Here is a 23,435-nt window from a genome sequence, read left to right as displayed (position 1 = left end):
TCGGTGGCGGTTGCGAGCGAGAAGCGGTCCAGCGGCCGCGTGGCGGCGTACGAGGCGTTGGCGAAGCTGGCCGAGGCCTTGTCCAGCACCGACGAGAGGTAGCCGCCGTATCTGGCCTTGGCGGCCGGGTACTGCGCCATGGCGTATTCAAACGCCTGCGCGAGGATGCCGCTTTCGAGGGTGCTGCTTGCCGCGCCCGAGTCAACGATGCCCTGCTGCCGGGCCATGATGCTGTCGAGCATTCGCGTCGATAGGGCGTGCTGGGAGGCGCAGGCCGTGGCGGCGAGGAGCCACGCCGGCAAGAGACGCATTATTATTTGTTGTTGTTCGGCAGTTAAACGATTGGAGAGTACAAAGTCGAGGGTGGCAGGTTAGAGGTGCTGCCGCCGTGGATTTCGTGCTTGCTTCTATGCGACCTGTGATGCTTTTGATGTGTGCGCGATGCACTGTGCTGTGCGCAAAACCAAGCCCATGTTGCATGTCGGTGAAGCGTCTCGAGCATCCGGCCCAATGGCTTTCATTCATCATTCGCGTGGAGTGATTGAATCTCCATGGAGACTGTGACGTCGAGTTGGTATGCGGACACCGACGGCGTGTTTTGTGGATTTGGTAGCTGGGATTGTGCATCTCCAGACATGGAGCGTGATTTATGCTCAGCCGTCCGTGAACCACTTGCACATCTTGGCATGCCGTCCCAACCTGGAGGTAAGGTTTGTGAAGAACGGCACTGAGCACCCCGTGCAAGTTTGTTCCAAATATTTGCAAGCACATACGGAGTACTTCATCCTCGTCCTCGTCCTCCTTCATCTCATCTATTCCCTTGGCGCCTGCCACGTCCCACGATGCAAGTCAACACCCCGCCCTCTGTCAACGTGGGCGTCCTCATCCGCCGCCCTCCACACGCCGTCTTGGAAGCGCTCGCCGACCCATCCATGACCACGCGCTTCTGGTATGTACACCAAGTCGTCGGGACGCATGAGCCAGGGCACAACCCTGACGTGGGAGTGGGAAATGCATGTACGGCGTCTCCACGGCGGTGTACGTTGACGCGGTAGTGCCCGACCATCTCATCCGCTTCCGATGGGGCATGTACGACGAGGATAGCCCGTCCACTGTGGAGTTTCGTATTATTCCATGTCCCTGCCACGACGGCACTGCGTATCTGCGCGTCGTGGAGACGGGGCTTCACGGGCCACAGCGACAGCCAGGTCATAAGGGCGGTCGGATCCACGGCGGGCTTCACCTTTGTGCTGAGCGCGTTGAAGGCCGTGCTGGAGCATGACGCGACGCTGAGGGTGACGGCAGATGCGTTTCGGTCAGATTTGAGCGAGTAGCAAGGTCGGGTGGTGTGATGACGGCCACGAACGAGGACGAGTTCGAAATGTTCGCACTAGTGACATGTTCGCCGGGGACTGGACCATGGAACCCGGGGCCATGTCTTCGTTGCTCTGCGTCTTGGCGGGGGCTGTTGTACCCTGGCCAAACGAAAATAGTAAAAACGAATGTCCACCTTTGTCGACTTGGTATCTGGCGTTTGTTTTCCTTTGCAGTACGGAGTACTACTCGAGCCGAAGTGACAAATGCAACCTCGCTGGCGGCGCATATCAGACAGATTCCGTCCGAAATCATGTCACCTTGGGGGAAAATCAAGTTTAGGCAAATTGCACATGTGTGTACCTGCATATGCTGCGCAACAACACGAACTCTGCTGCCGGAGCGGAGGCACGCTAGTGGTTGAAAAGCTTGGCCTGCATCCATGGGGCCCTCCATCATGGGTATCCGGCAGTGCTACACCGCAGCCACGCCGATGCACAGCCAGCGAGGGCAGGGTAGCCTTGCGTTTGCTTACAGAGGTTCTGCTCGAAAAAAAGGGGGGCCAAGAGGCAATCGTTCGTCTAGCGTTGCACATACAACAATACGGCTAGATAATGGCTCACGGTGCAATGCTATATCGGTCAAGGCTTGTGGGAATTATATACGATTCATTCTATGTAAAATATTCTGAGCCTGTAATATCCATTCGCCCGGTACGGAGTATTATAGCGTACAAGATGTAAAAAACAACCAAAAAAAGTAAAAATAGAAACAAGGCTCCGGTCATTATGTTCATTGCTCTTCACGTGCGGTCTGGATTCGCCACGCGTAGCGTAGGAGTGGTGTCCTTTTCCGGCAGAAACTCCAAGCTGCCAGACCTGTTTCTCCACGAGTACAGGCCGTGGGATCTCGAGTCGGAGAAGGGGTTGGACAGGTTGTCCAAGGAGCTTCTGGAGGTGCCGCCCGACCGGCCGGGCGTGCTCACGCTCGCGGCCGCGTCGCTGTCCTTATCGTCCTGCTTCCGGCGGAAGAAGAACCAGATGATGCCTATGGCGATGACGGCGACGCCGCCTATGCAGCCAAAGACGATGCCCAGCAGGGTCGGCACCTTGATTCCGCTGTCGTTGCTGTTGCTACCCGAGGAGTCGGTGTCGCCCGTCTGCGTCGGCATGACGGTGACGGTTCGCGCCACGCCGTCCACCGTCGTGACTTGCGGCGAGGCGGACGGTGCCGGCGTAGATGAAGCCGATGACGAGGCGGAATCGCTCGCCGATGAGGGTGTGGATGAGGCGCTGCTGCTGCTACTGCTGCTGCTGCTGCTGCCCTTGGTGCCCGCTATCAAACTCGCATCCACCAGCACGTAGCTGTATCTGCTTTTGCCGCCGCACATGTCGAACGGGTACCCGGGGCAGGGGAGGCTGCATCCGTCCTTTTGCGACGCCTTGTCGGGCGTGTAGTTTGTGCACCAGCAGTTGCTGGACTGCATCACCGCGTAGGCATACTTGCCCTTGCACGTCGAGGTGCACTTTCCCGAGCTCTGGTAGATATCGGCACCTGTTTGAAAGAAAAACTCACGGTTAGTTTACCTAACTCTATAGAAAACTGAACACGAGAAATGCATCTGGCAAGGGCGGTTTCGCTGTACTTGGGCTAGAGTCAGACGTGTTGATGTCTGCACATAGGTTCTGTGCCGAGCACAACGCCGCGAGCAGCGCCAGGCTGAGCACCCGTGAGGCGACCATGTTGTGTGTGATGTGTGGAAATGTCCCACGATTGGAAACTGGGCAAAGAGGAGGGAGGAAAACAGAAAAAAAGAATAAAGTAAAAAGAAACAAAAAAGAAATACCCGCTCGTCCCGTCTAATCCGTCATGACGCGATGGAAAATGGAAGAACAGGAAGAGAAAGGTCGGTCGGAGAGGCAATTATTGTGTGAACAAAAATACGTGCTTACGGCCGGAGGCAGCCTGTTCCGGAACGAAGCCGAATCCCCTCCCCTACCCCTTGCGTGGGATCCACTGCTGTGCCTGTCGTGCCTTGGAAGGTTGGCATGGCGTGAACTTTAACACGAGGGGTAATGATGTGTTGCACCGCGTCAATTTTTGTTGATTGCTGTCGTTTTTTCCCCTCTCTCTTTTTGTCGAGCGGGAGCGAGGATCCGGCGCTGCAATTGGCTGGGCGTTGGGGCCAATTCCTCTGTCTCGCCTTGCAGACGAACGCCATGGCGCTTTGTTCTGTTTACGATGCACAACTTTCTTCATTTACTCTGTGGGCCGCAGCGCGATTGATTGCACATGTGTCAGGAGCTAGGGGCCGGTGGCTGAGTTTGTGGAACCCCAGGTGCCGTCTGGTGCGTCCACACACGAGCCGACGGACCAGACATCCTTCAGCAGGACAAGGGGGGATGTGCAACACCAGCGCCTCGCCAGGAATAGTAATCCGCGCACTTGACGGTATTCTTCACCGGCCGGACATACAATAGGCCGTGTCGCGCCCGTACGATGGAGCCCAACATTCAAGCTTCCCAAGATGGCGCTAAATGCAGATCGCGATCCATTGCGACACCAAAACATTTTCCCCACAGGAAAAAAAAATCGTTTGTTGCCTGGCCCATGACAAACAACACAGCTGCGTGGTTTTTGTTTTCTCGCCGATGGGTTATCCTGCATTCGTCTAATAATGCACGGATGCTCATCTCCTGATTCGTCCTCTCAGAACCGCTATCGCTGCGGATACCATGCGATCATAGATTCTCTTCTAGACGCGACTTGGCTGGTTGCTTTTATGTGTAAATTCATGTGCTTTCAGTGTTCTTTTACTAGATTTACCAGACCCTTTATTTGAGTTACTAGCGCCAAGGGTATTTATTACCAAAGCAACACTGGCGTGTAAGCTAAGCAAATACATACTAGGCTTAGCCAATCATCAGCACCTGCTATAACTCTTATCCCAAATTTTAACATCGTCTCTCATTGCCAAGTATACTTAGCGTCAAGTAGAAAGGATCCTGAGCAAGTAACCGTACATATCTTGGAGCTATCAAGGCAGAATTCGGCATCCAGGTGAGCTCCATTGAGCACCTCGGGCGGAACAGATGCATCATGGTCAGAAAAGCTCGCGACCCAGTCTCATTCCGGACTGGATCTACCCCGTTCGGTGGGTTTCGCACTCTGCGAGCCAAACATTTGGTGCCGCTGCAAGTTGATATCCAGGCTAATTGCATTACTCTGTTCTGCGGCAGGTCCATGCGGGTCCATACAATGCGTGCGGCTCTCTCGACGTTATATTGACGGGACTCTCGAGCTTCTCCTATCATTTTATGTCTTAATACGCACAGTGTAGCTTCAGTGCATCGGCGCATCCTCATTCGATGATCTTGAAGCGACGGGAACGTCTGGTAGACGCTATAGCTTAAGAATAATAATTCCACCGGACGTCTCAAACATATGCCAGACGGCAAGTAATAGTAAAGCCGCCGCCTTTGGCACTGAACGAACGCCCTGGCGCTACTGCTAGCAACATGAATCACAAAAGTCCACCGAATGCACAGCATGCATCCCCGGAAGGCAGCGAGGCCCCAGCGGAGTGGCCACTACGAGTATCAAAAGATATCGTGCGAGGAAACAGGACAAGAGAAGAAGAGCTCATTGAACGACATAGCCTGGCTCTTGAGCTCCCGAGTTCGTCGCTGCCTATCTTGCTATTGGTCAATGGGTTCCTCGCCAGCCGGGTAGACCATGAGGGCAAGGCTACATGTAGGTGTTACACAAGGGCTTGTGGGTCGTGCCGCTCCGTCACAGCACTAACATCGGACCAGTTGCGCCACAAACCACGCACACAAGACCTGTACCTCATTTTTCTGCCACCAGACGACCAACGTTGAAACCTTAAGGCAAGAGTTGCCGTCTCCATGGCGCCAGCCAGACACCAAGAGGATGTAGGGCGAAATGGCGAGCACTTTGCTTCTTCAATCGCTGCCTACGAGTCAGATACTGACTATAGCTGCATCTCGATCGACTCCGACGACTTTGACTTCCCCGTTGTCGAAGCTCCGTCGAGCATAGAAGCGCAGAACGGAGCTGGCGTAACCGCCTCGATCGATGCGCAGCGGGTGCTCCCCCCGGCAGATGAACAGGTCCAACTGCTGCAAACTGCAGGTAATGGTGTCCAGCCACATGCGAACCAAGGAGACTCTTCAGCTCGGGGGGAAGAAGGTGTCGATAACGCCGAGCCTGAGCTGTGCCAGGAGCAGCGGGAACTGATTGATCTGATTGCCAGCGGCCGCAACGTCTTCTTCACAGGCTCGGCAGGATGTGGCAAGTCCACCGTCCTCAAGGCTGCCGTCAGGAAGCTCCAAGAGATGGGCAAAGAGTTGGGCAAAGAAGTCCACGTCGTGGCGCCGACTGGCCGAGCAGCCCTTGAGGTCGACGGTATGACGGCGTTCAACTACATGGGATGGAATGTCGATACCCTCAAGGATCCGATAGAAAAACTAAGGACATGGGCGCGAGGTCGCACTCGTAAAAATACCCGGCATCGTCTTCAGCGCACCGAAGTGCTCATTATTGACGAGATAAGTATGATGGAGAACCACCACCTGCAGCGTATGAACATTTGTATGAAGCAGATCAAGCAAGGGGGGCACCCCGCTCCGGCTCCGTTTGGCGGAGTACAGGTCATCGTGACTGGCGACTTCTGCCAGCTGCCTCCCGTGAAACCCTTTCAACATTGCATCGAATGCGGGAAGGAGATGAAGCAAGACGATTTCGAAACCGAGTACAACTGCCCGAAAAATCATGGTCCATTCAAGGAGTGCGACAAATGGGCCTTTAGGAGCAGGGTGTGGGAAGAATGTAACTTTATTTATGTGGAGTTGAAACAGATCCATCGACAGAATGATGAAAAGTTTCTTAAGATGCTGCAAAAATGTCGACTTGGGATTCCACTCTCCATGGATGAGACGATTACCTTGATGGATCCTAGGCGTCATGTCACCGACGCCACGCGACTCTTCCCAACAACGAAGGAAGTGTCTCGGGTTAATAAAATGGAGCTTGAGAAGCTGAAGACTAAGGAATTCACATACCAGGCTTTAGATGGGTTTAACCTCAACTACCACAAGGAGTTGGATGACCTCTGGAAGCACTTCAAGGACGGGACGCTGGAGGCCCTCGAGGACCACCGCCTAGAACGACAAGCGCAACTAAGGATAGGTATGCGCGTGGTGCTACAGGTCAATCTTGACCACCGAGCGAAACTATGTAATGGTAGTCAAGGAACAATTTTCGATTTTGAAAAGTATGATCATGCCAAGCTCCCCAGAGCCTGGTCAGGACGAACAGGATTTTCAGGGCTTCATGCGGAAGGCCCGACGATTTACGGGGAGAATGCAGCTCTCAGAGAACAACAAGTAAAGAGCTTCATCAGTCGGCAGAAAGACAAAGTGTGGCCTCGGGTGCGTTTTCACAACGGCCTTGAGCGGACTATTTACGCAGAATGCATGGTCACCTCGTTCGGTCACTACAAGCCTTACGCACTCTTATACCGCACACAGATTCCCCTTGTGGCCGGCTGGGCCATGACCATCCACAGAAGCCAGGGGATGACGCTGGACCGCGTTATTGTCGACCTATCGAAGGCATTCGAAGAGGCTCAGGTATACGTCGCCTTGTCGAGGGTGAGGAGTCTGGCTGGGCTTAAGATTAACGGTAGCTCGGGGGGTCTATCGGTTGGGCATGGAGGCAACGCCGACGTCATACGATTTCTCAGGGAGAAGTCGATTGCATCCGACCTCCCGCCTTTAGAGCCTTACGATCACTTGAGCTCCTAGCTCTTAAGTTTCAGCTGATTGTCCAAGGCGAGGCAGCAATCTGGCGGATTGCGTCTTACTTCTCCTGACCAATGTTGACGGCTGCTAGCTGCAAGAGAAGGCGACATGCAAGGCCCCGAGGTTCGCAATGCTGTTCGACTTGACTTGTTGAATGGGATAGTAGTATCATGGCGCCGTACGCGCCAGATGATATACTGCAACAAAGCGCTAATCGTCGAAGAAACCAAGGGTCTACTCCAGTGCAAAATGCTGTCATAGTCGATGAGTTTCGTCAGGCAAACCCCATCGCGCTTGAAGCTTTTTTTTTTTTTTGGGCGCGATGATGAGAGTGGCGATGAGCTTCAACAGCTTCAACACCGGCTTTGGCACGATTGGCAGCAAGCTCGTGACGCGGTAAAAAAAAAAATCTCTTAATATATATTTCATAACATCTTTGGGTATTATTTTCTCACAAAATGTAATCAATGGTATATATAACCCCACCATACCCGGACCTTGATGATGGCCGCTCGCCTAATGAAGATGCAAAAAACCTCACCCAAGGTCATCGTTCTAGCCCTGGTTTACTAAACCAATATCTTGCACTAGATAGTTCACGAATTTCGGCTCTTGCTAGTGGCGCAGTAAGGATGCGAGCATCGGCCACCAGACCGTTGGATTGCTTCTTTCAGCCAGTGCATGTGCCATGCCACCTCGGGCAGACAAATATCAGCTTTGCACAAGATACCACAACTCTCTTTGCATGCCCAGGTGTATGAACGGCTAAAGCTTGACGAGTCTTCGGTTGACGCCAGGACGGGTGGCCAAGTCTGCCGAGCTGATACTCCCCTCCCAACTCCAACCCGCGGCGCTAGCATTGAGGACGGCCTGGCTCCTCGCGCAGTCATAATTGGCCTTGCCATTGTAGTCCTGATTCCTATTTCTAATGTCTATTATGGCCTTCGTATTGGAGTCGTCATCTAAATGTCCATGGCCTCCAGTCCGCTAGGCTTCGCAGGATTTAAGCTCGTCTCGCGATACATCACGGCGCCGCTTCCGCCCGCTAAGAATGTCTTGCTCGTCAGCGTAGCGATGACTACTAGCGCCGTGCCCGTCACTGCAGGCTTTGTCGGGGGATTCCCGCTCTGGTGCATCTCGTCGGGTTGAACGTTGATGTGATGCTGCCATGGGCGATGCTGGTGCTTTAGAGTGTTTCTCTGTGCTTCTTTGGTCTCGTCTTTGCTGCTTGGCTAAGGCCGTATTTTATTCAACGGCAGAATTTACCTTGGCCTGGAGCCCGTGTTACCACTAATTTGATACATACTCTTTACCACGGGGCATCGACCCTTCGCGCGGACGGGGATCCGACACCAAACATCTCACCAGAGCAAGACACAATGCCGCACGGCCTTGAACTATCGCAAGGTGATCAGTCGATTCATTCGCAGCCCCTGCGGCGGTCAAGGTTCGCTACTCAGGCCGGTGGTGGGAGAAATTCCTTCCCAGTAGTGTTGCATTTACTCTTGGTATAAGCGACTAGTTGTCCTGTCCTGCGGGAACCTTGGGTATCTGAATCCAAAAACTACCATTGCGGTAGGGATGTACAACACACCATCTTTCACTATAACCCGTGCCATTGGTGGCTTTCTTTACTAGACGCATAAGTGGCGTAATGATAGGAAGGCAGGACATGTCATAATCTTTGCAAATGGACTATTACTTGGGGAGATTCTTGCCAGCCTTGCCGCAGTTGCGCTGACCGCAGCCGACAACCTTGACTAGGAGGTATGAAGCTCGTGGGAATGAGCATGGCCACGGACAAGGATGACTTCATTTAGAGAAGCAAATGGTTGGGTTGAATGGATGGGCATTCAACAGATTAGAAGCTGCATGCGTAGTCCCCTGCGACAGAACCTTTGCCGCCTCTCTCCCTGTTACACGGTTGGCACACAACAAAGGGCGTTGGGCCAACGAAGCTTGAGGTTACACAACAACAAAGGCAACGGTCACGAGGCCCAAAGTCGGTCACAAGCGAGGGCTGCCTCAGGCACACAGCCCTCACCGACTTCCTGTATTTACAAGGACCTTCTGTCCTTGAAGGCCTCGTGCTATACCGAGGATCTTTAATAACCCAAAGTCGATTATTATAGATTAAATTGAACCTTCCGTTCCAAGCCCAATCACCCTGCCCTTGTCACACTCCCGCAGTTGTGCAGCGTCTCAATTGAACCCTACCGTCGTTCAGCAAGAAATCTTTCAATCTGAAACGGCCAAGTGATGAGAAAGTCCCGAGACTCACTTGACATGCCTTGGAGAAAATGGTCTCTGGAAAATCTTTGCAGAAAGTCTAGCGTGTGGAGATATAAGCGCGATATCTTGCCTCCCCGGGAGACAAGTGTATCGTGCGTCAATCTTCACACCAGTTGATTTTTATAGGCCTATCAACGGACACAATGTTGCATGACCACCTAGGTAAAAGGCATCTCTGGGAACAGTGCTCAGAAGCGTGCGGTGTCTGAGGGTTACACACAATAGTTTTGCAAAGATACAACAATGCAACTATTGTGTTATGTGATTAAAATGCGGAGGCGGACCGCCGGTGACAAAGGAATCTGGTGTGTTGTGAGGATACCCAACTGTCAAGACTCATACCAGGACTTGGAAGACTTCCGAGCAGTCTACCAAGCAAAAGATGGAGAGTCACTGTTCGTCCATCGAGCCTTGCATTGGCAGTGTAAGTTGTCCGACTTTTCTGACTCACGCCAAGTACTGACTGCGGTTGGGCCGTTCGCCATGTTGAGCGGCTCCAGTTCGCTGAACATGTCTCCTATAATGCGAGCCCCCGAAGTAACTGCTCTAGGTTGGTATTAACCACAGAGGACTATGCTATATTTGTCTGACTTTTCGTCCAGCTATGCAAATAACGTCCGACTCCACGGTAATCCAAAGAAAAGAACCCTATCCAGTAGCCGCATGCATCATTAGAGCTCCTGATATTTTGGCCCGGAAAGACGGCACTCATCAACCATGAGCTCGCATGACGCAGAAACCGACTTGCTTCTCGTCGAAATGGCTCTAAAGGAAATGGCAGCCGCCGGTTTGCCGCATCGGGTGAAGGCCGGAGCACCGGTCTACTAACGAAAATTCGTGGACGCGATGATGGTGGAGCCCTTTTGTTTTCTCTAACTTGCAACTAGTGAATATGCGGCCATATACGGATGTGCCTTGGAAATCAGAGTGGTCTAGCAAAAGCTTTGAATCTTGGATGGGATTGCCCCGTGTCCAGCGGGCAAAGTAGAACCAATATAGGAGATTCTCGATCCACGAGCGCATCTGGTGAGAGAATTCGATCTGAATGCCAAGACTGCAAGGCGATAAGGATGTTGCATCTTGTCATCCTGTGCAACGAGAGGTTCCATGGCGCGCAGATGTGCCCCTTCTAGCTTCCTTGTTAGTGTTGCCTCTTTTGTAACTAGTTATGCGGCCTTTACTATCCAGACGGGCAAGTGTTGCAATGGCAGCCGCTTCCGTCCAAGCTACTCCAGCCTATCGGCTTGTCCGGAGCGACTTTTCATCTTGCCAAGCCAACTTGGCAGTTTATCAACGGGGCCAAAAAAACTCGACGTTGATGAATTCAAACATCATCGTGAGACAGTCCTGAAGATTCTCGGCTCTCTTTGTTTCTGCGTCGAATCTGACGCGTATTCTATTATTCTATTTTAAGCATCTTGGTGCCGCTATTATGGTGGCGCATTTTGATATTACTCAGGGATGATATGCGCAACCGTGGCGGCATCGGTCACACATTGTGATGCCGCGCCCAGGGGCAGAATTCCTCCCCGTCTACCATTCTTCCGCAAACAGACACGTCCCGCGGGACTATTGGCGATTCCCGTGCCACAAAGTATCAGCTCACACGGCTATTTTGAGAATATTGTATTAGTATGGGCGGATCCCCCCCCCCGGCTCGCGGTGGATTGGTATCGTGGATGCTCATCCACCACCTCTCCACCTGCGCTGCTGAACACCGAGGTCTCACCGTCCGTCAGCATTCCTTCCACGAAGCTTATTCATTGGGACCTTGGGAAATTTTTTCCCCTCGTTTTCCAAATGCCTATATAATCGAGGTGTTATGGCTGCTGGATCGATATCGTGTCCAGCTGAACAATCATTTGTTACTCCTCCCAACTGTATACACTCGCTCCAGTGGACGTTCTATTCTCAAGAAACTTTTTGAAAAATTAATATCCATACTTGTTTATTCTTTGTTCGGGTACTGTTCGAATATTCGTCAACATGAAGGCCTCTCAAGTTCTCGCTGCCGGCGCTCTCGTCGCCCCTGCCCTGGCTCAGAACCGCACCGAGATTGTCACCATCACCGACACTGCTTATACTACCTACTGTCCTGTATGTGTTGGACTCGTCATATCAATATGTCCCATGGCCTTTGTGTGCTAATATTATCAGGTGCCTACCACTATTCCCATTGGCAACATGACTTATACCGTCAGCAAGGCTACTACTCTTACCATCACCAGTACGTTGGCCCTGCTCCCTGCTTTCTTGAGACCATGTTGCTAAACCGTGCTGTAGATTGCCCTTGCACCTTGACCAAGACCGGCTGGTTCAAGCCCACGGCCACGCCTACGGCCCAACCCGTGTGCCCCGGCGGTGAGGATTGCGGCCATGGCGGCAACGACGGCGGTAACAATGGCGGAGACCATGGGTGCGATGGGGAGGATTGCGGCAGCAACGGCGGCAATCCTGGGGGTAACGGCGGCAACGGCGGAGGCAGCGAGTGTAATGGAAAGGACTGCGGTAACAATGGCGGCAACGGTGGCAACCCTGGAGGCAACGGTGGTAATAATGGTAATAACGGCGGCAACGAGTGCAATGGAAAGGACTGCGGCAGCAACGGCGGTAACCCCGGAAGCAACGGCGGTAACCCGGGAAGCAACGGAGGCAACAACGGCGGCTCTGGCAACCCGACTCCGGCGCCCCAGGGCGGCTGTGACGAAAAGACCGGCGCTGGCTGCCCTGCTGACCAGACTCCAACCGGTGCCCAGCCCACCGGTACTTCTGTCGTAGTTGCCGGTGCCAACGTCAACGGCTTGAGCGCCGGAGCCATGGTGGTTGCTGGGTTTGCCGCCATGATGCTGTGAGAGGTCCTTGGAGGCGACGAACACATCTACTGATCAGGTAGTATACATTTATAGGGCCACGACGCTCGTACACACATTTTAATAATAGATTTTTATTCGTACATTTCGTAACGGGGATATCTCTTCTATGCTCAACACAGGAAATGCAACGCAAAAACTCAGTCTAATCGAGTCAACCGAAAATTCCAAGGTGCCGGCTTTCCAGCCCTCGCCACCTTCTTTTTCGCCTCCAACCCTTCTGCACAGGCATCTCCACATGAGCCCCTCAGAAGAAAAGAGGCATGCTCGCCTGGTTCTCATAATCAACATTCGACGAGCCACACTCAATCCGGTCCTTGCAGGTGCCAAAGACGCGGTCCCACAAACGAGTCTGCTTGCCATAGTTGCCGCTCGACTTCCACCCCTTGCGGTGGTGCAAGTCATGGTCCTCGATAATAAGCTCCGCGTCAAACATGCGCAAAAAGACAGTCAGTACATTAGGAGGCGTGGCGTGAAGACGCAGGCCACTGTGGCCAGCCAGCTCCGCAAACACAACGTACTGGTGGCAGATCCACCACTCGTAAAAGCCCATGGGCATGCCCATGAGCTTCATGGAAAAGTACGTCAGCAGCGGGATGCCGGCAATGTCGAAAATCTCCTGCTCCGTGTCGGCGTACAGGGTCAGCAGCGGGTTCGGGTGCTTGGTGAGGTGGTGGGTGCGGTGAAACTGCCACAGGCCGCCGACCTCGTGCATCAGGCGGTGGTACCAGTAGAACCAGAAGTCGAGGATGATGCCGTAGAGCCCGGCCTCGAGCGGCATCCACCACCAGCTCATGTCGGCGGGGGCCTCGGCGGCGCGGTAGGCGAGGAAGACGGTGAAGACGGGGCGGAAGGTGGACGTCGAGACGAGCGAGCGCATCACCTTCCAGACGCCGACGTCAGGGACGCCGTCGCGCTCGTGGGCGTCGCCGTCGAGGAAGCCGTGCCGGTGGCCCATGGCGCGGAGCATGTGGATCTCGCGGATGGCGATGAGCTTGAAGGCGACGCTGTAGAAGAGGAAGGCCTGCAGGGCTGTGAGGTTGACGCCCGTGTATTGGACGTAGAGGTGGTGCAGGACGAGGGGGAGCGCCGCGTGGAAGATGACCCAGCGGTGCATCAGCCAGTCGGACAGGTAGGGCACTTTTTCTGACTTTTGGTGCACGGGGACGTCGTCGTGCAGGTTTGTGGGATGCACGTCGATGATTTCGTAGAACCAGTGCGCGAGGTTCCATTGCCGGCGGTCCTTGCTCCGCCAGGTAGACTTCATGGAGTCTTTGGGGTTGGGCTTGGTGTCGGACATGATGGCCGCAAGGTGTCTGTGTCAAGGGCCAATGCCTTTTTTCTTGCTAAAAAAAAAAGAGCAAGCTGGTTCACAGACGGCCGTGTTGAGTTTGTCTGTAGTGTGAGGTGTTGTTCGTCTGCTTCAAGTTGGAGGGACGCGGCGGCCCGGCCGTATATTATATGCACGACTCGCCACTGGAGTCTGACTCTCAACCAGGTGTAAACCTAAACTTGGTGGTGCGTTTGTGGAGAGAAGACGGGACGGAGGGCCGGACCATCTCTGCCATCCTAAAAACATGTGAAGGGGATCAGGCCTCTCGTCAAGCGACAACCCCAGGTTTTTGGCCAATGGCATTCTTGTCCAGATGCCCCGGATTGGATTGTGAGAGTCTCCGGATTTGACGGCCCCCCCGCTGCGTCATGTCTATTTCGCGTCTTGGAACTAACACGCGGCGGCACAAGGTTGGGATTTGCAGGGAGAGTCGTCGGACATCAACACTCTTCTTCCTCCCTTGCAAGCCCTTGCTTCTACCTGGCCACCTGCTTGCTGCGGTTGTCATGAACCATCCAGCGGAATAACTTGTAACAGCTGGGTTAGGTGTCGGGCACAAGACGCAGACAGAAGCCCCCCCTTTTGCAGCCATCATGACCAAACAGTCGAACTTTTCAGCCTCAGGGTCTGGCCTCATTGTCTCGCCCCTCGATGCCATGTGGACGGATCGGATTGCACAGATCTCAAAGAGCCAGTGGGCTGATGCCCCCCGTGTTTCCCTTTCCTAATCCGGCAATGGTTGCGATTGCGAGCCACCGTGAGTGGTGGGCTGGAATCTCTGTGGCGCCGGGGTCGATGTCGCCTGCGACTGCTTCCGTTCACGTGTGAAAAAAAAAAAGGTTCATTCTTCTCATGTTTGGTTGGTGGGGTTTCAGTTTTACCCACCAGTTCACGAGCGTCTCTATTCACCCAATTCATCGAGCCTTGTTCAAAGAGCCTGTCAACTACAAACGGAACATGACGGATTGACATGACGAGTATTAGCGAGCCCCAATGCCCATCGAATCAAACCTCAACATTAGAACAGGTCTCCTGTAGCTGTGCAAGCCGTCGTGTCCGAGTCCTCATGTGCGTCTTGCGCGTTTCGTCGACTTGCCGCGTCAAAAGATGACTCTTACGTTTAAAGTGTTTCAGCTCACGCAATTCACAACCCAGGCGGCAACGCATGGTCAACGTCATGGCTTACCTGTCAAAGCACGAGGTTATCCATTTACATGTGAAAGGGACCTCGAACACGTGCGGCGTGGCACCACCACCGGACTTGATTAGTAGCACATCCCATCAATGATCTATTATGCCAAATAGACGGCACCTGACAACGGGCACCTTCACCGAACCCAGAAAGGCTTGTGGCACCCCCATCGCCACCCGCCCCTGATGGAAAGCTACCCCGGATAATGATACAGGGTGGCGAGTTTGTGACCGCATCTCCCCATTCACTATACCGTTACACCAGAGGGCAAAAGAGCTGCTAATCATCTTGGTCATGGAAGTTCCAACTTCGTGACACCCCACATGGCTCCATGTGCGTGTAGGATTTATAAAGCCGCCAATTCATTGGCTTCGATATCCAAGAATTGCTTTTGTTGGTCCTCGATGGTGTCGTGCAGTGCGGTGCATGTATCTCGCCGAGGCTTGGCCTCATCCCAACACTGCGCATAGGGTGGGGGGGTCTTGCCTGACAAGTTGATGCAGTTTGCAACCAGACGTCTTTTTATACCATGTCCCAACAGGGTTTCACAGCTTCAATCGCACAATGGTAGCGGCGGAAGTCCTGGACTGCTATAAACCGACATGATTGTAAAGCGCCCATTTCCATACAACACTCGGCGCAACGTCTAATACCCGGCGATAGGTGGCCATGCAGCCCAAGTGTTGTAGCCTCATTTTACCTAGGCCATCCCAAATAATCATGCTGTGTGGCACGGCATTGTAATGTTATCCTCTTCCTTTACAAATTTGCAGAAATCTCAGATTCCGGCCACCTCCGTGCTTAAATGCATACTTGTCTCACTACTTCGTACGGCCTTTATAATGCTAATATTAAACTGACTCGGTTACCCACTAAGACCTACAGGAATGACTATCGCCAAGAAGGCATAATCATTCACGGCCCACATGAGAAATTGAGTAGTACCAGAATATTACCCAAAACTCTAGCTTGCAGGCTTAAAGTCAGGCTCCAGAGAACTGGCCGGATGCCCATGATTCGTGTTGCGGGTGTTATAATAGACAGACTCAATTCGTACGAGCAATTCAACGCCCTTTAATAATTCAGAATATACGCACTAGATGGAGATGGGGACTAGAGATTGTGCTCGAGGACACGATACACGGAGACACTAAATAACATGTTTCACAACTACCCCCAGCGCAGCTATTTATTTTCCCCTTTACAACAATCACCTCAAAATAAGTTAAAGGGCTTATTTACATTTAGCAGTCCACTGTCAACAACCAATCAAACGTATATATATACCTATAATAAAGTCGTTAGTCGAGTAAAGTACCTGGAGGGTGCGAACCTACATATATACCGATGAGATTTGTCTCTTACCATCAGAAACCAGTCAAGTAGACCACATGCCCGCTGCAAATATCAGGTGTTGCTTGAGAGAGGCCTCCTCACCGCATCATGCACGGCCATACAGTTCTTGTTGCGATGCAGTCCTACTGTATCATCTCCTACCGCCATTTAGCAAGGCAGGCCAAGTAGGCTAGGTGGGCAATACAACTTGACAGGTTATTCAGAGCACAACGGTAAATTATTACTTGTACATATGCATAGGACTAGTTGAAACGAGATTTTTGTATATATATTATATTTGATTGGCTCAAAACCCACACGCCACCCACACGTCACCCTTTTACTAACTGTGGGTAGATATGAGCAACGGTGTAAGCGTAATACATTAAGGCGTGCCTAGTTATACACGTAATTGAAAAGTCTTTAAGCTCTTTATTAGCTAAATACAAAAGAATTGGGAAAAACTCAAACACTGAGAATAACGTAACAACTCAAAAGTTCCGTATTCTACCTAGCTAGGTTATATCTATGGTCCTTGGGTTTTACATGAAACCTGTATTCCCCAAGTATCCTCCTACTGCCTGCTATTAGGTGCAAGTAAAAACATATACACAACATCTATTACTATTATTAGGCCAGTAAAACCAGCAAAATATTTATACTATATTAGTTCGTGTCCGAGAGTTCGTCGAGCATTCTAAGTGTCTCCAAGTTTTCTAGCTTCTGCGACAAAACTCCGGAGCATGCTGTAAGTCGCTCTCAAAACGCATGAGAGGCGGCCGCACATGGTATTCTTCCCAATCACCCACCCATCGTAAGCTACTCTGTGGTTCCACGTACTCACTGATATTCATATACATCCAGCCTACGCTCTCAAATTGGCTTAATGTCACTGCCCTTCCCAGTAATGGGTGCTCTCTGTTCCTCTCTCCTCCTCATCTTTTTCATCCTCTCTCCTCCTCATCTTTTTCATCCTCTCTCCCCTCAAGTGATTTCCTTAACTCCTCCCTAATCTTGGCAAGCATGCGCTCCCAAGCAGCATCGTCATATTCAGGGATATGTGACAAGGGCCAAAGGCTCGGAGCATCATGACTCAATTCATCTAATAGCAGTCTTTGGTTTTTCTCAGGGCCTAGTTGATAAAAGAGCTCTATTTATATAACAAGTGGTGCGGGCCTTCTGCCTTAGGTCCCGTGATCGTAGCCCTCGTGTAATCGTGTGACAATTCCGGGATCTCTGCATGCCATTTTGCTTTCCTTTCGTTCTACCTTTGAATGAGTCTCATTACCCAAGCCTTCGCACTTTACATCATCAATGGGATCTCTTCAACCCCAGCAAGAAGGATGGTCAGCATTGCCACTGGAGCTCGACGAGCCGAAACGGATTTACAACCAGCAGGACTCGGACGCCCCTAAACCCGCATGGACAGCTCCAGAGATGGTCATTTGGACTTGACGTGAGCTGATAGTATCTTGACTAGCTGTATACATCCATTTGGAACAGGCCAGAGACCATGACCACGTGACGAAGCTGTTGCCGACCAAACCCGACATTTCCTTTGCATCAGGAGCCATCCATCAATCCAGCCGCGAAAGAGTCGTCTCGAATATAAGATCATGGTATTTTGATGCCTTCCGACGAGGCGCTCCGGAACCTTGGCACTGACGTCTTGAACTTCTTGTCCAAGGCCGAACAGGGCCGGGTGATATACGCTCGCGCCGCTCAAGTTCCATATTTTGCCTCAAACTACCAGAGAGTATACTGCGACAGCATCTGGCCGAAGAGCAATAGCGAAGAGAACTTGACATCCTCCTATGTTCCGAAACTAATTAAAGGAAAGGCAACTCAATATTGGTGGTGGAACATGTCCCCGGCTGCGTAACGGTTGGCGACTCCGATGTCTGAGGCGGTGCTACGGTTGACGGGTCTGTTTTGTCAGTCTGGACTTTGACTTTGGATGTTCGTTGGTTGAATCTCAAGAGGGCAAAGTTTAGCCATATAAGGCGAACTGGGATAAAATATTCGTGGTTCGCAGGCCGATTCGTCTTTCCAAGTTGCGCTTCGAGGCTCACTCACGGTTGATATATTGAAAAGTTAGAAAGGGAGAGAAACAGAACAATGAGAGGAGAGCTTCGAGAAAGGGGATGTTACATGGCATAATAACTTACTAGCTGTATTAGGTATCATCCCCCCCGTTCCCGCACGGAAGTTAAAAAATAAGCATAATATTGTGTGGAGCTAAGCGCCCCTCAACTCGTATGGTAGGCGCTTAACTCGTATGGAAGGCGCATAATACTCTTTTTTATAGTGTAATTGAGGCATTATATTAATACGGAGATTTGTATATAATGCCAAGATGCCCAGCTTCCGTGTAACGGGGCCTCTTTATCGTCGAGCCAACAATTGCCTTTGTCCCGGATCCGAGTGGACTCTGCTATTAGCAGCTTACTCATTGGGGCGAGAGTGCAGCCGATATTCTCGGGCCGATGTGGATTATTCTCGGGCTGTGTGGATTGTTGCCAGGTCATGGAAATCTTCTTCAGGTCTAGTATAATATTACTAGAATATCCTTGTATTACGAGTGTGAGTACACATTTCTAGCCTCTACTCGATAAATAGCAAGTGTTCCCCCGACTTTTTCTTCAAAGCTACTCTATCACTATTTACCTACCATCTAGTATTTCTTTCTTGTCAAGACATTGTACAAATTTCTACAAGTATTAAAATGAAATACTCTCTAGCTCTCATTTCTTCTTTCGCGGCTGTCTGCCTCGCCGGACCTGTTGAGAATGCCGTCGCGACGCCCCAGCCAACGCAGCAGCCTATGAGCGAGGATGAATTAATGGATCTTAAAATAGCTGCAAGGGTAACTGCCTTTGAATACCTTAATATTTATAAATATTTAAGAATACACTAACTGTATATTACAATTATAGACTTACGAGCAAGTTGTAGAAATATGGTCAGGCGGGAATATTACGTGTCAAGCCGTGGTAAGTTGACTTATCTCGTAAAAAGTAAATAATACTAATTATTAAATATAGCTTGAAGAAGTAAGAATATTTGGTTCTATAATTATATTATAAGCAGGTGTGCTAATAGACAATCTACGAATTAGTCTGATAACCCAGAAGTAAGTCTTTACCTCTAAGCTCTAGCCAAGGTGAGCTCGGTTAATCGGGCACTAATACAATGATTTATAGTATCTCGTAAGTCGGATCGCCCTATTAGCTTTATCAGGTAACTCTGAATAGTATGCTAATACAATAATTTAAATAGGACCCTGGTAGAATATACTGTAAAATCTACACAGATGGACCGGCCCACGATGGACTTAGCCCTCTTTGTAAGGAGCACGGCGTAAGTTTTCTATACATATATTTAGGCCAAGTCAGTCTGCTAATACGTGTGCGACTTGATAAGTGCTTGGTCTGCGGGTACGAAGGGACAGATCGTATAATCGGGAAAAGAATGCTTGGCTCTCCGGTAAGCTCTTACTACGAATAAGCGAATTAGTAGTATTTTCTAATATAAAGATATAATAGGACAATATTGTTTGCCTGATCGAAGAAGAAATATAAGCGTTAGTATATTAATATGCAGATTATTAGGCATGGACTACATATACTTGCAAGACATAAAGGCACGCTGTCTTTCTTTGTATCTTGAGATATCGCGTATAGGTTTTTATTCCCCGTGAGGGTTTTCCTGTACAAATATATATTAAGTTCAATAAATTGCTTTGACGTGTATGCACCGCGACTCCAAGACACGATACCATGCCTAATTACCGGAAACTCAGATTCCACATGAATACGTCGCTTAACATTAGCGACTACACCACCCGAAGAAAGGTTGCGGAATGCGTTTAATTGGCAGGCGTACATTGAAGCTGCCATCAGCCTTTGAACCGCCGCAGAACGGCTTATTCCATGGGAACGATCTGACAGCAGAGCTCAATATGTGGGCTTAAAAGAGGAGCAGCGAGGGAGAGTATTGCCGGACGAAAGAACCAAGTCTGCACCGCTATGGCTAATGAATTCAAGGAAGATGTTGAGAGGGGTTCAAAATGGAAAGCTCGATGAGGTTATTGAGATTTGTAATAAGGCATATCATGGTGGTAATGGACGTTTGGGAGTGGACAAAGAGGCGCTTCGCAGCACCGACGAATATCTGGTGCGGATACGAGAGTTGGCAGTCGACGGGCTCTTGGATTCTTGTTCTGTGCTCGAGGCCAATCCTCCGAATAATGAAGACGTTCGGACCGCACTGGAAGTGCTCTGTGGAGCGTATGAGACAGAGGTACATATAGAGACGGCGGAAAGGGGTACGAAAAATACAGACGATACAGATTCTAGCCAGCACCCTTGGTGCCACGTGGTCAAGAAGGAACTTCACCCCAACGAGGCGTATCAGAAAGAACTGGTAGCGATCAACTGTCCCCCAGGGTTAGAGAATGAAGAGACCCAGTCCGCAGCTACACCTACATCGCCAGAGCCAACCCCAGAGCCGCCACGGCAGTGTTTCGACTCGACGGGCCCAATCCCATGTGAGGGTGGACAGACCATGGCAGAGCTTGATATGGGCCGTGTTGTCTGGAGTTTGCGCATTTGCTTGGGACCCGGAAGGCGGCAAATGCAGGGACGAGACCATGGCGGTTATCTGGGAGCGAGGGTCGTAACCACGGTTGTGGTGGCCGCATTGCGTGGTCGTACATCTTCCATCTTCATGACTGTCTGCTGCCTCTTTTGCACGTCTGTCAAGGTCAAAGTCGCTCATTCAAGGCAACACCAGCCATGTTGCAACAGGTATCTGGTCTCGTATTATTCCAATCTCGGCGTACTATGTGAATACTAGCTTTGTATGGAGCCTAAAGCTCATAAAGTCTGACCAAATGACCGACATAGTGTTGTTGGAATGTTGTTGTTCCAGATGGATATTGGGCTGATGATGCTATTTGTATTCTCCGGAGTCTTTTGAGCTACCGGCTTGCTGAAAATCGAATTACTTTATTAATCAATGGCCATGCAACTTTACCTTGTGGCCTGGGCTGTGAGCCTCTGGATTCGCTCCCAGGTGTGAATGGTAGTGTATCTACAATTGACTTTGCAGAACTGGCGCCGTTGTGATATGGCTTCTTCACAATGGTGAAACTTAGCAGTATATTTTTATCCGAAGCGTCTTTTATATACTGTGTCCCTTGCAACTGTTCTTCATGTCGTCTCATATTTTAGGGCTTCCTGTGAAGAATGTCCTCAAACCAGTCATATATGACTTGATTATGCTGCTTCAACGCGCCAATGCCTGAATGCGTCCCAATAGAATCCTTGTTCTTAAACTGGTGCAAAGTAGCCCACTTGCCAATCGCTTGGGCCAACTGCTGCGGTTGGCCCTTGAAGAAGATGTCACCTTCGGCATCGCCAATCAAAACGGGTGTTCTAATCTGGTGAGCCACCTTCGCAAGCGAGAATTTCTGTACCCTGGTGACAAATTCGAATGGCGAAGTCGTGTTGAACGCCCACATGCCTTGCTCGAGACCCCAGCGCAGGCGTGTGCGTACGCCTGGCTTCAGATACTGCTGAGCGAGCTGGTCGAATTTCGCCTTGTCACCCGAGTCGTAGATTTGCATGGCATCGGGGCCAAAGTCGTGGCGGATAACGGCGCCAAAGTCCCATACACCGTCCAGGGCCATGATTGCGGCGAAGCGATGATCGAAGGCGGCCGCGCGCGGGGCCATGTAACCTCCTAGAGATAGGCCGTAAAGAGCGACGGCTGTCGGGTCGACCGACTTGGTCATGTTGAGGACATGGTCCAAGATGGGGGTGACGACTTTTTCCCACTCTGGGATGAAGCCCTTGTTTTGGTAACGACGTGGCGACGGCTGTCCAGGACCTTCATAGGTGAGGACATTGTAGCCTCGTTCGAGCGCAGCGACACCAGCGACGTGGTACATTTCCTCTTGAGATCCATCATAGCCGTTGCCCATGATGATGGTTGGCCGTTGCTTTACCTCATGGTCTGGCGTGATCCAGATACAGGGAATGTCGAACTCCGGAGTCTTGATGGTGAGTCTTGCGCCAGGCGGCGAGAGCAGTGCGAGGCCCTGATCAAACGCTTCCGTCTGTTTGGCCCAATAGTCCATAATTCGAGGGTCCGCCGGATTGCCATGGAGATAGAAATCAGCACTCCGAAAGTACGTGGCGGCACTGAAGAATGCAGTTCGCGCAGAAATGGGAAACTTGGTTTTGGCGATGCTCAACCCTCGCTTATAGACTGTGTTTGCAATGCTGAGAAATGACGTTGCGAAGCTCTCAAAGTCACCAGGTACAATTGAATTAGCGGCCCCGAGACACTCGTCAATATCTGAGCCGTCAAAGGGCGCCATCGCAAGAGCGCGAAGAATCCCAAAATGGAAATCGGAGTCCTTGCTGAGCTGATACATGGTTGCATTGGGGTCCGCCATTGTGGATGAGATGATTCGGATGCAGCCGATCTGATGATTGAGGAAAGCTGTCTTTGCGACAACGGAACCGATTATCTCAATAGGCATGTGCCAAAGTCTTACAGCGTCTTGTTACGATGGAGGCCTCCATAGCCTTCTTATACTTTGACCCGCCGGCAACCTGTTGTAAACCAACACGACTATATGCGCCCAAGTTCTTTGATAATGCGATAAAATGCCACAAGGTGGGGGAAGAGATCGGTGTTCCCTCGTGTGGCGGAATTTGTTTGTGATAGAGCCGAAGAGACGAACAACAAATAGGTGCAAACCGTCTCACGCTCGAAGAGGAATGGCCAAGGCACAAACATCCTGGAACCAACAACGAAGTTGACATTGTTACCTCGAATCGGGACCAGTGTTAAACGAAAAACGATGCATCATGCTTGCAGTGGCGTCTGTCAATGCGGGGGAAAGCAAAAGTCCAAAGTCGACCTTGACTTTGTCCCTCGCGCTTAATTCCCGTTCGGTTGCCGGTTGTCCCTCCTAGTTGTGCCGATGATCCTTCGAGGTGCATCATCTGGTGGCGGTTGGCAGAAATTGGCACAGCCGGTCAGGCTGTCGTGGACGTGGCGTTGTGTTTGCATACTTGGGTGTCCATGGCTTCCTTCTTGAAAAAGGTCGTTTATGCAGGTCACAAACCCGAGATGAATTCTCCATCAACACATTGGACGCTATCATTTCCCCACGATGCCTTGGAGCTGGTTTGAGGCCGCCCAGAACGAAAGCGAGGGATCCTGTGTTGTCGTCTTCGGCTCCGGCAGTTGGAGTTCCA

General features: G+C 51.2%; 7 protein-coding genes across 7 annotated transcripts in view; 3 read left to right on the top strand and 4 right to left on the bottom strand.

Moving 5' to 3' along the window:
- MAA_00328 (uncharacterized protein) overlaps positions 1-311 on the bottom strand; it is a gene marked incomplete at both ends in the record, with an annotated part of 1,164 nt that extends 853 nt beyond the window's left edge. The window contains one exon of the mRNA XM_007818326.1: positions 52-311. Within this exon, the coding sequence (XP_007816517.1) occupies positions 52-311 (260 nt within the window). The remainder of the gene's footprint in view (positions 1-51) is intronic.
- Positions 312-842: 531 nt separating this feature from the next.
- Positions 843-1,282, top strand: MAA_00327 (Activator of Hsp90 ATPase 1 family protein; the record flags this gene model as incomplete). Its single annotated transcript, XM_007818325.1, has 2 exons — positions 843-949; positions 1,006-1,282. 2 exons carry the CDS (start codon positions 843-845, stop codon positions 1,280-1,282), a joined length of 384 nt encoding a protein of 127 aa, XP_007816516.1.
- Positions 1,283-2,116: 834 nt separating this feature from the next.
- MAA_00326 (Carbohydrate-binding WSC) lies at positions 2,117-3,056 on the bottom strand (the record flags this gene model as incomplete). Its single annotated transcript, XM_007818324.1, has 2 exons — positions 2,117-2,868; positions 2,960-3,056. The coding sequence occupies 2 exons, from the start codon at positions 3,054-3,056 to the stop codon at positions 2,117-2,119; spliced, it is 849 nt and encodes a 282-aa protein (XP_007816515.1).
- A 2,166-nt stretch (positions 3,057-5,222) lies between these two features.
- MAA_00325 (aaa ATPase) lies at positions 5,223-7,142 on the top strand (the record flags this gene model as incomplete). Its single annotated transcript, XM_007818323.1, has 1 exon — positions 5,223-7,142. The coding sequence occupies one exon, from the start codon at positions 5,223-5,225 to the stop codon at positions 7,140-7,142; it is 1,920 nt and encodes a 639-aa protein (XP_007816514.1).
- A 4,275-nt stretch (positions 7,143-11,417) lies between these two features.
- On the top strand, positions 11,418-12,283 carry MAA_00324 (uncharacterized protein; the record flags this gene model as incomplete). The annotated part of the gene is made up of 3 exons (XM_007818322.1): positions 11,418-11,528; positions 11,589-11,658; positions 11,715-12,283. The coding sequence occupies 3 exons, from the start codon at positions 11,418-11,420 to the stop codon at positions 12,281-12,283; spliced, it is 750 nt and encodes a 249-aa protein (XP_007816513.1).
- A 265-nt stretch (positions 12,284-12,548) lies between these two features.
- On the bottom strand, positions 12,549-13,601 carry MAA_00323 (fatty acid hydroxylase superfamily protein; the record flags this gene model as incomplete). The annotated part of the gene is made up of 1 exon (XM_007818321.1): positions 12,549-13,601. The coding sequence occupies one exon, from the start codon at positions 13,599-13,601 to the stop codon at positions 12,549-12,551; it is 1,053 nt and encodes a 350-aa protein (XP_007816512.1).
- A 7,790-nt stretch (positions 13,602-21,391) lies between these two features.
- MAA_00322 (dipeptidyl aminopeptidase/acylaminoacyl peptidase) lies at positions 21,392-22,624 on the bottom strand (the record flags this gene model as incomplete). Its single annotated transcript, XM_007818320.1, has 1 exon — positions 21,392-22,624. The coding sequence occupies one exon, from the start codon at positions 22,622-22,624 to the stop codon at positions 21,392-21,394; it is 1,233 nt and encodes a 410-aa protein (XP_007816511.1).
- Positions 22,625-23,435: the final 811 nt, after the last annotated feature.

The sequence above is a fragment of the Metarhizium robertsii genome (genome assembly GCF_000187425.2).
Source record: "Metarhizium robertsii ARSEF 23 chromosome Unknown MAA_Scf_3, whole genome shotgun sequence".
NCBI classification, from domain to species: Eukaryota; Fungi; Ascomycota; class Sordariomycetes; order Hypocreales; family Clavicipitaceae; genus Metarhizium; species Metarhizium robertsii.
The sequence above is the reverse complement of the archived record's forward strand: the minus strand, read 5'-3'. Positions and strand labels throughout refer to the sequence as shown.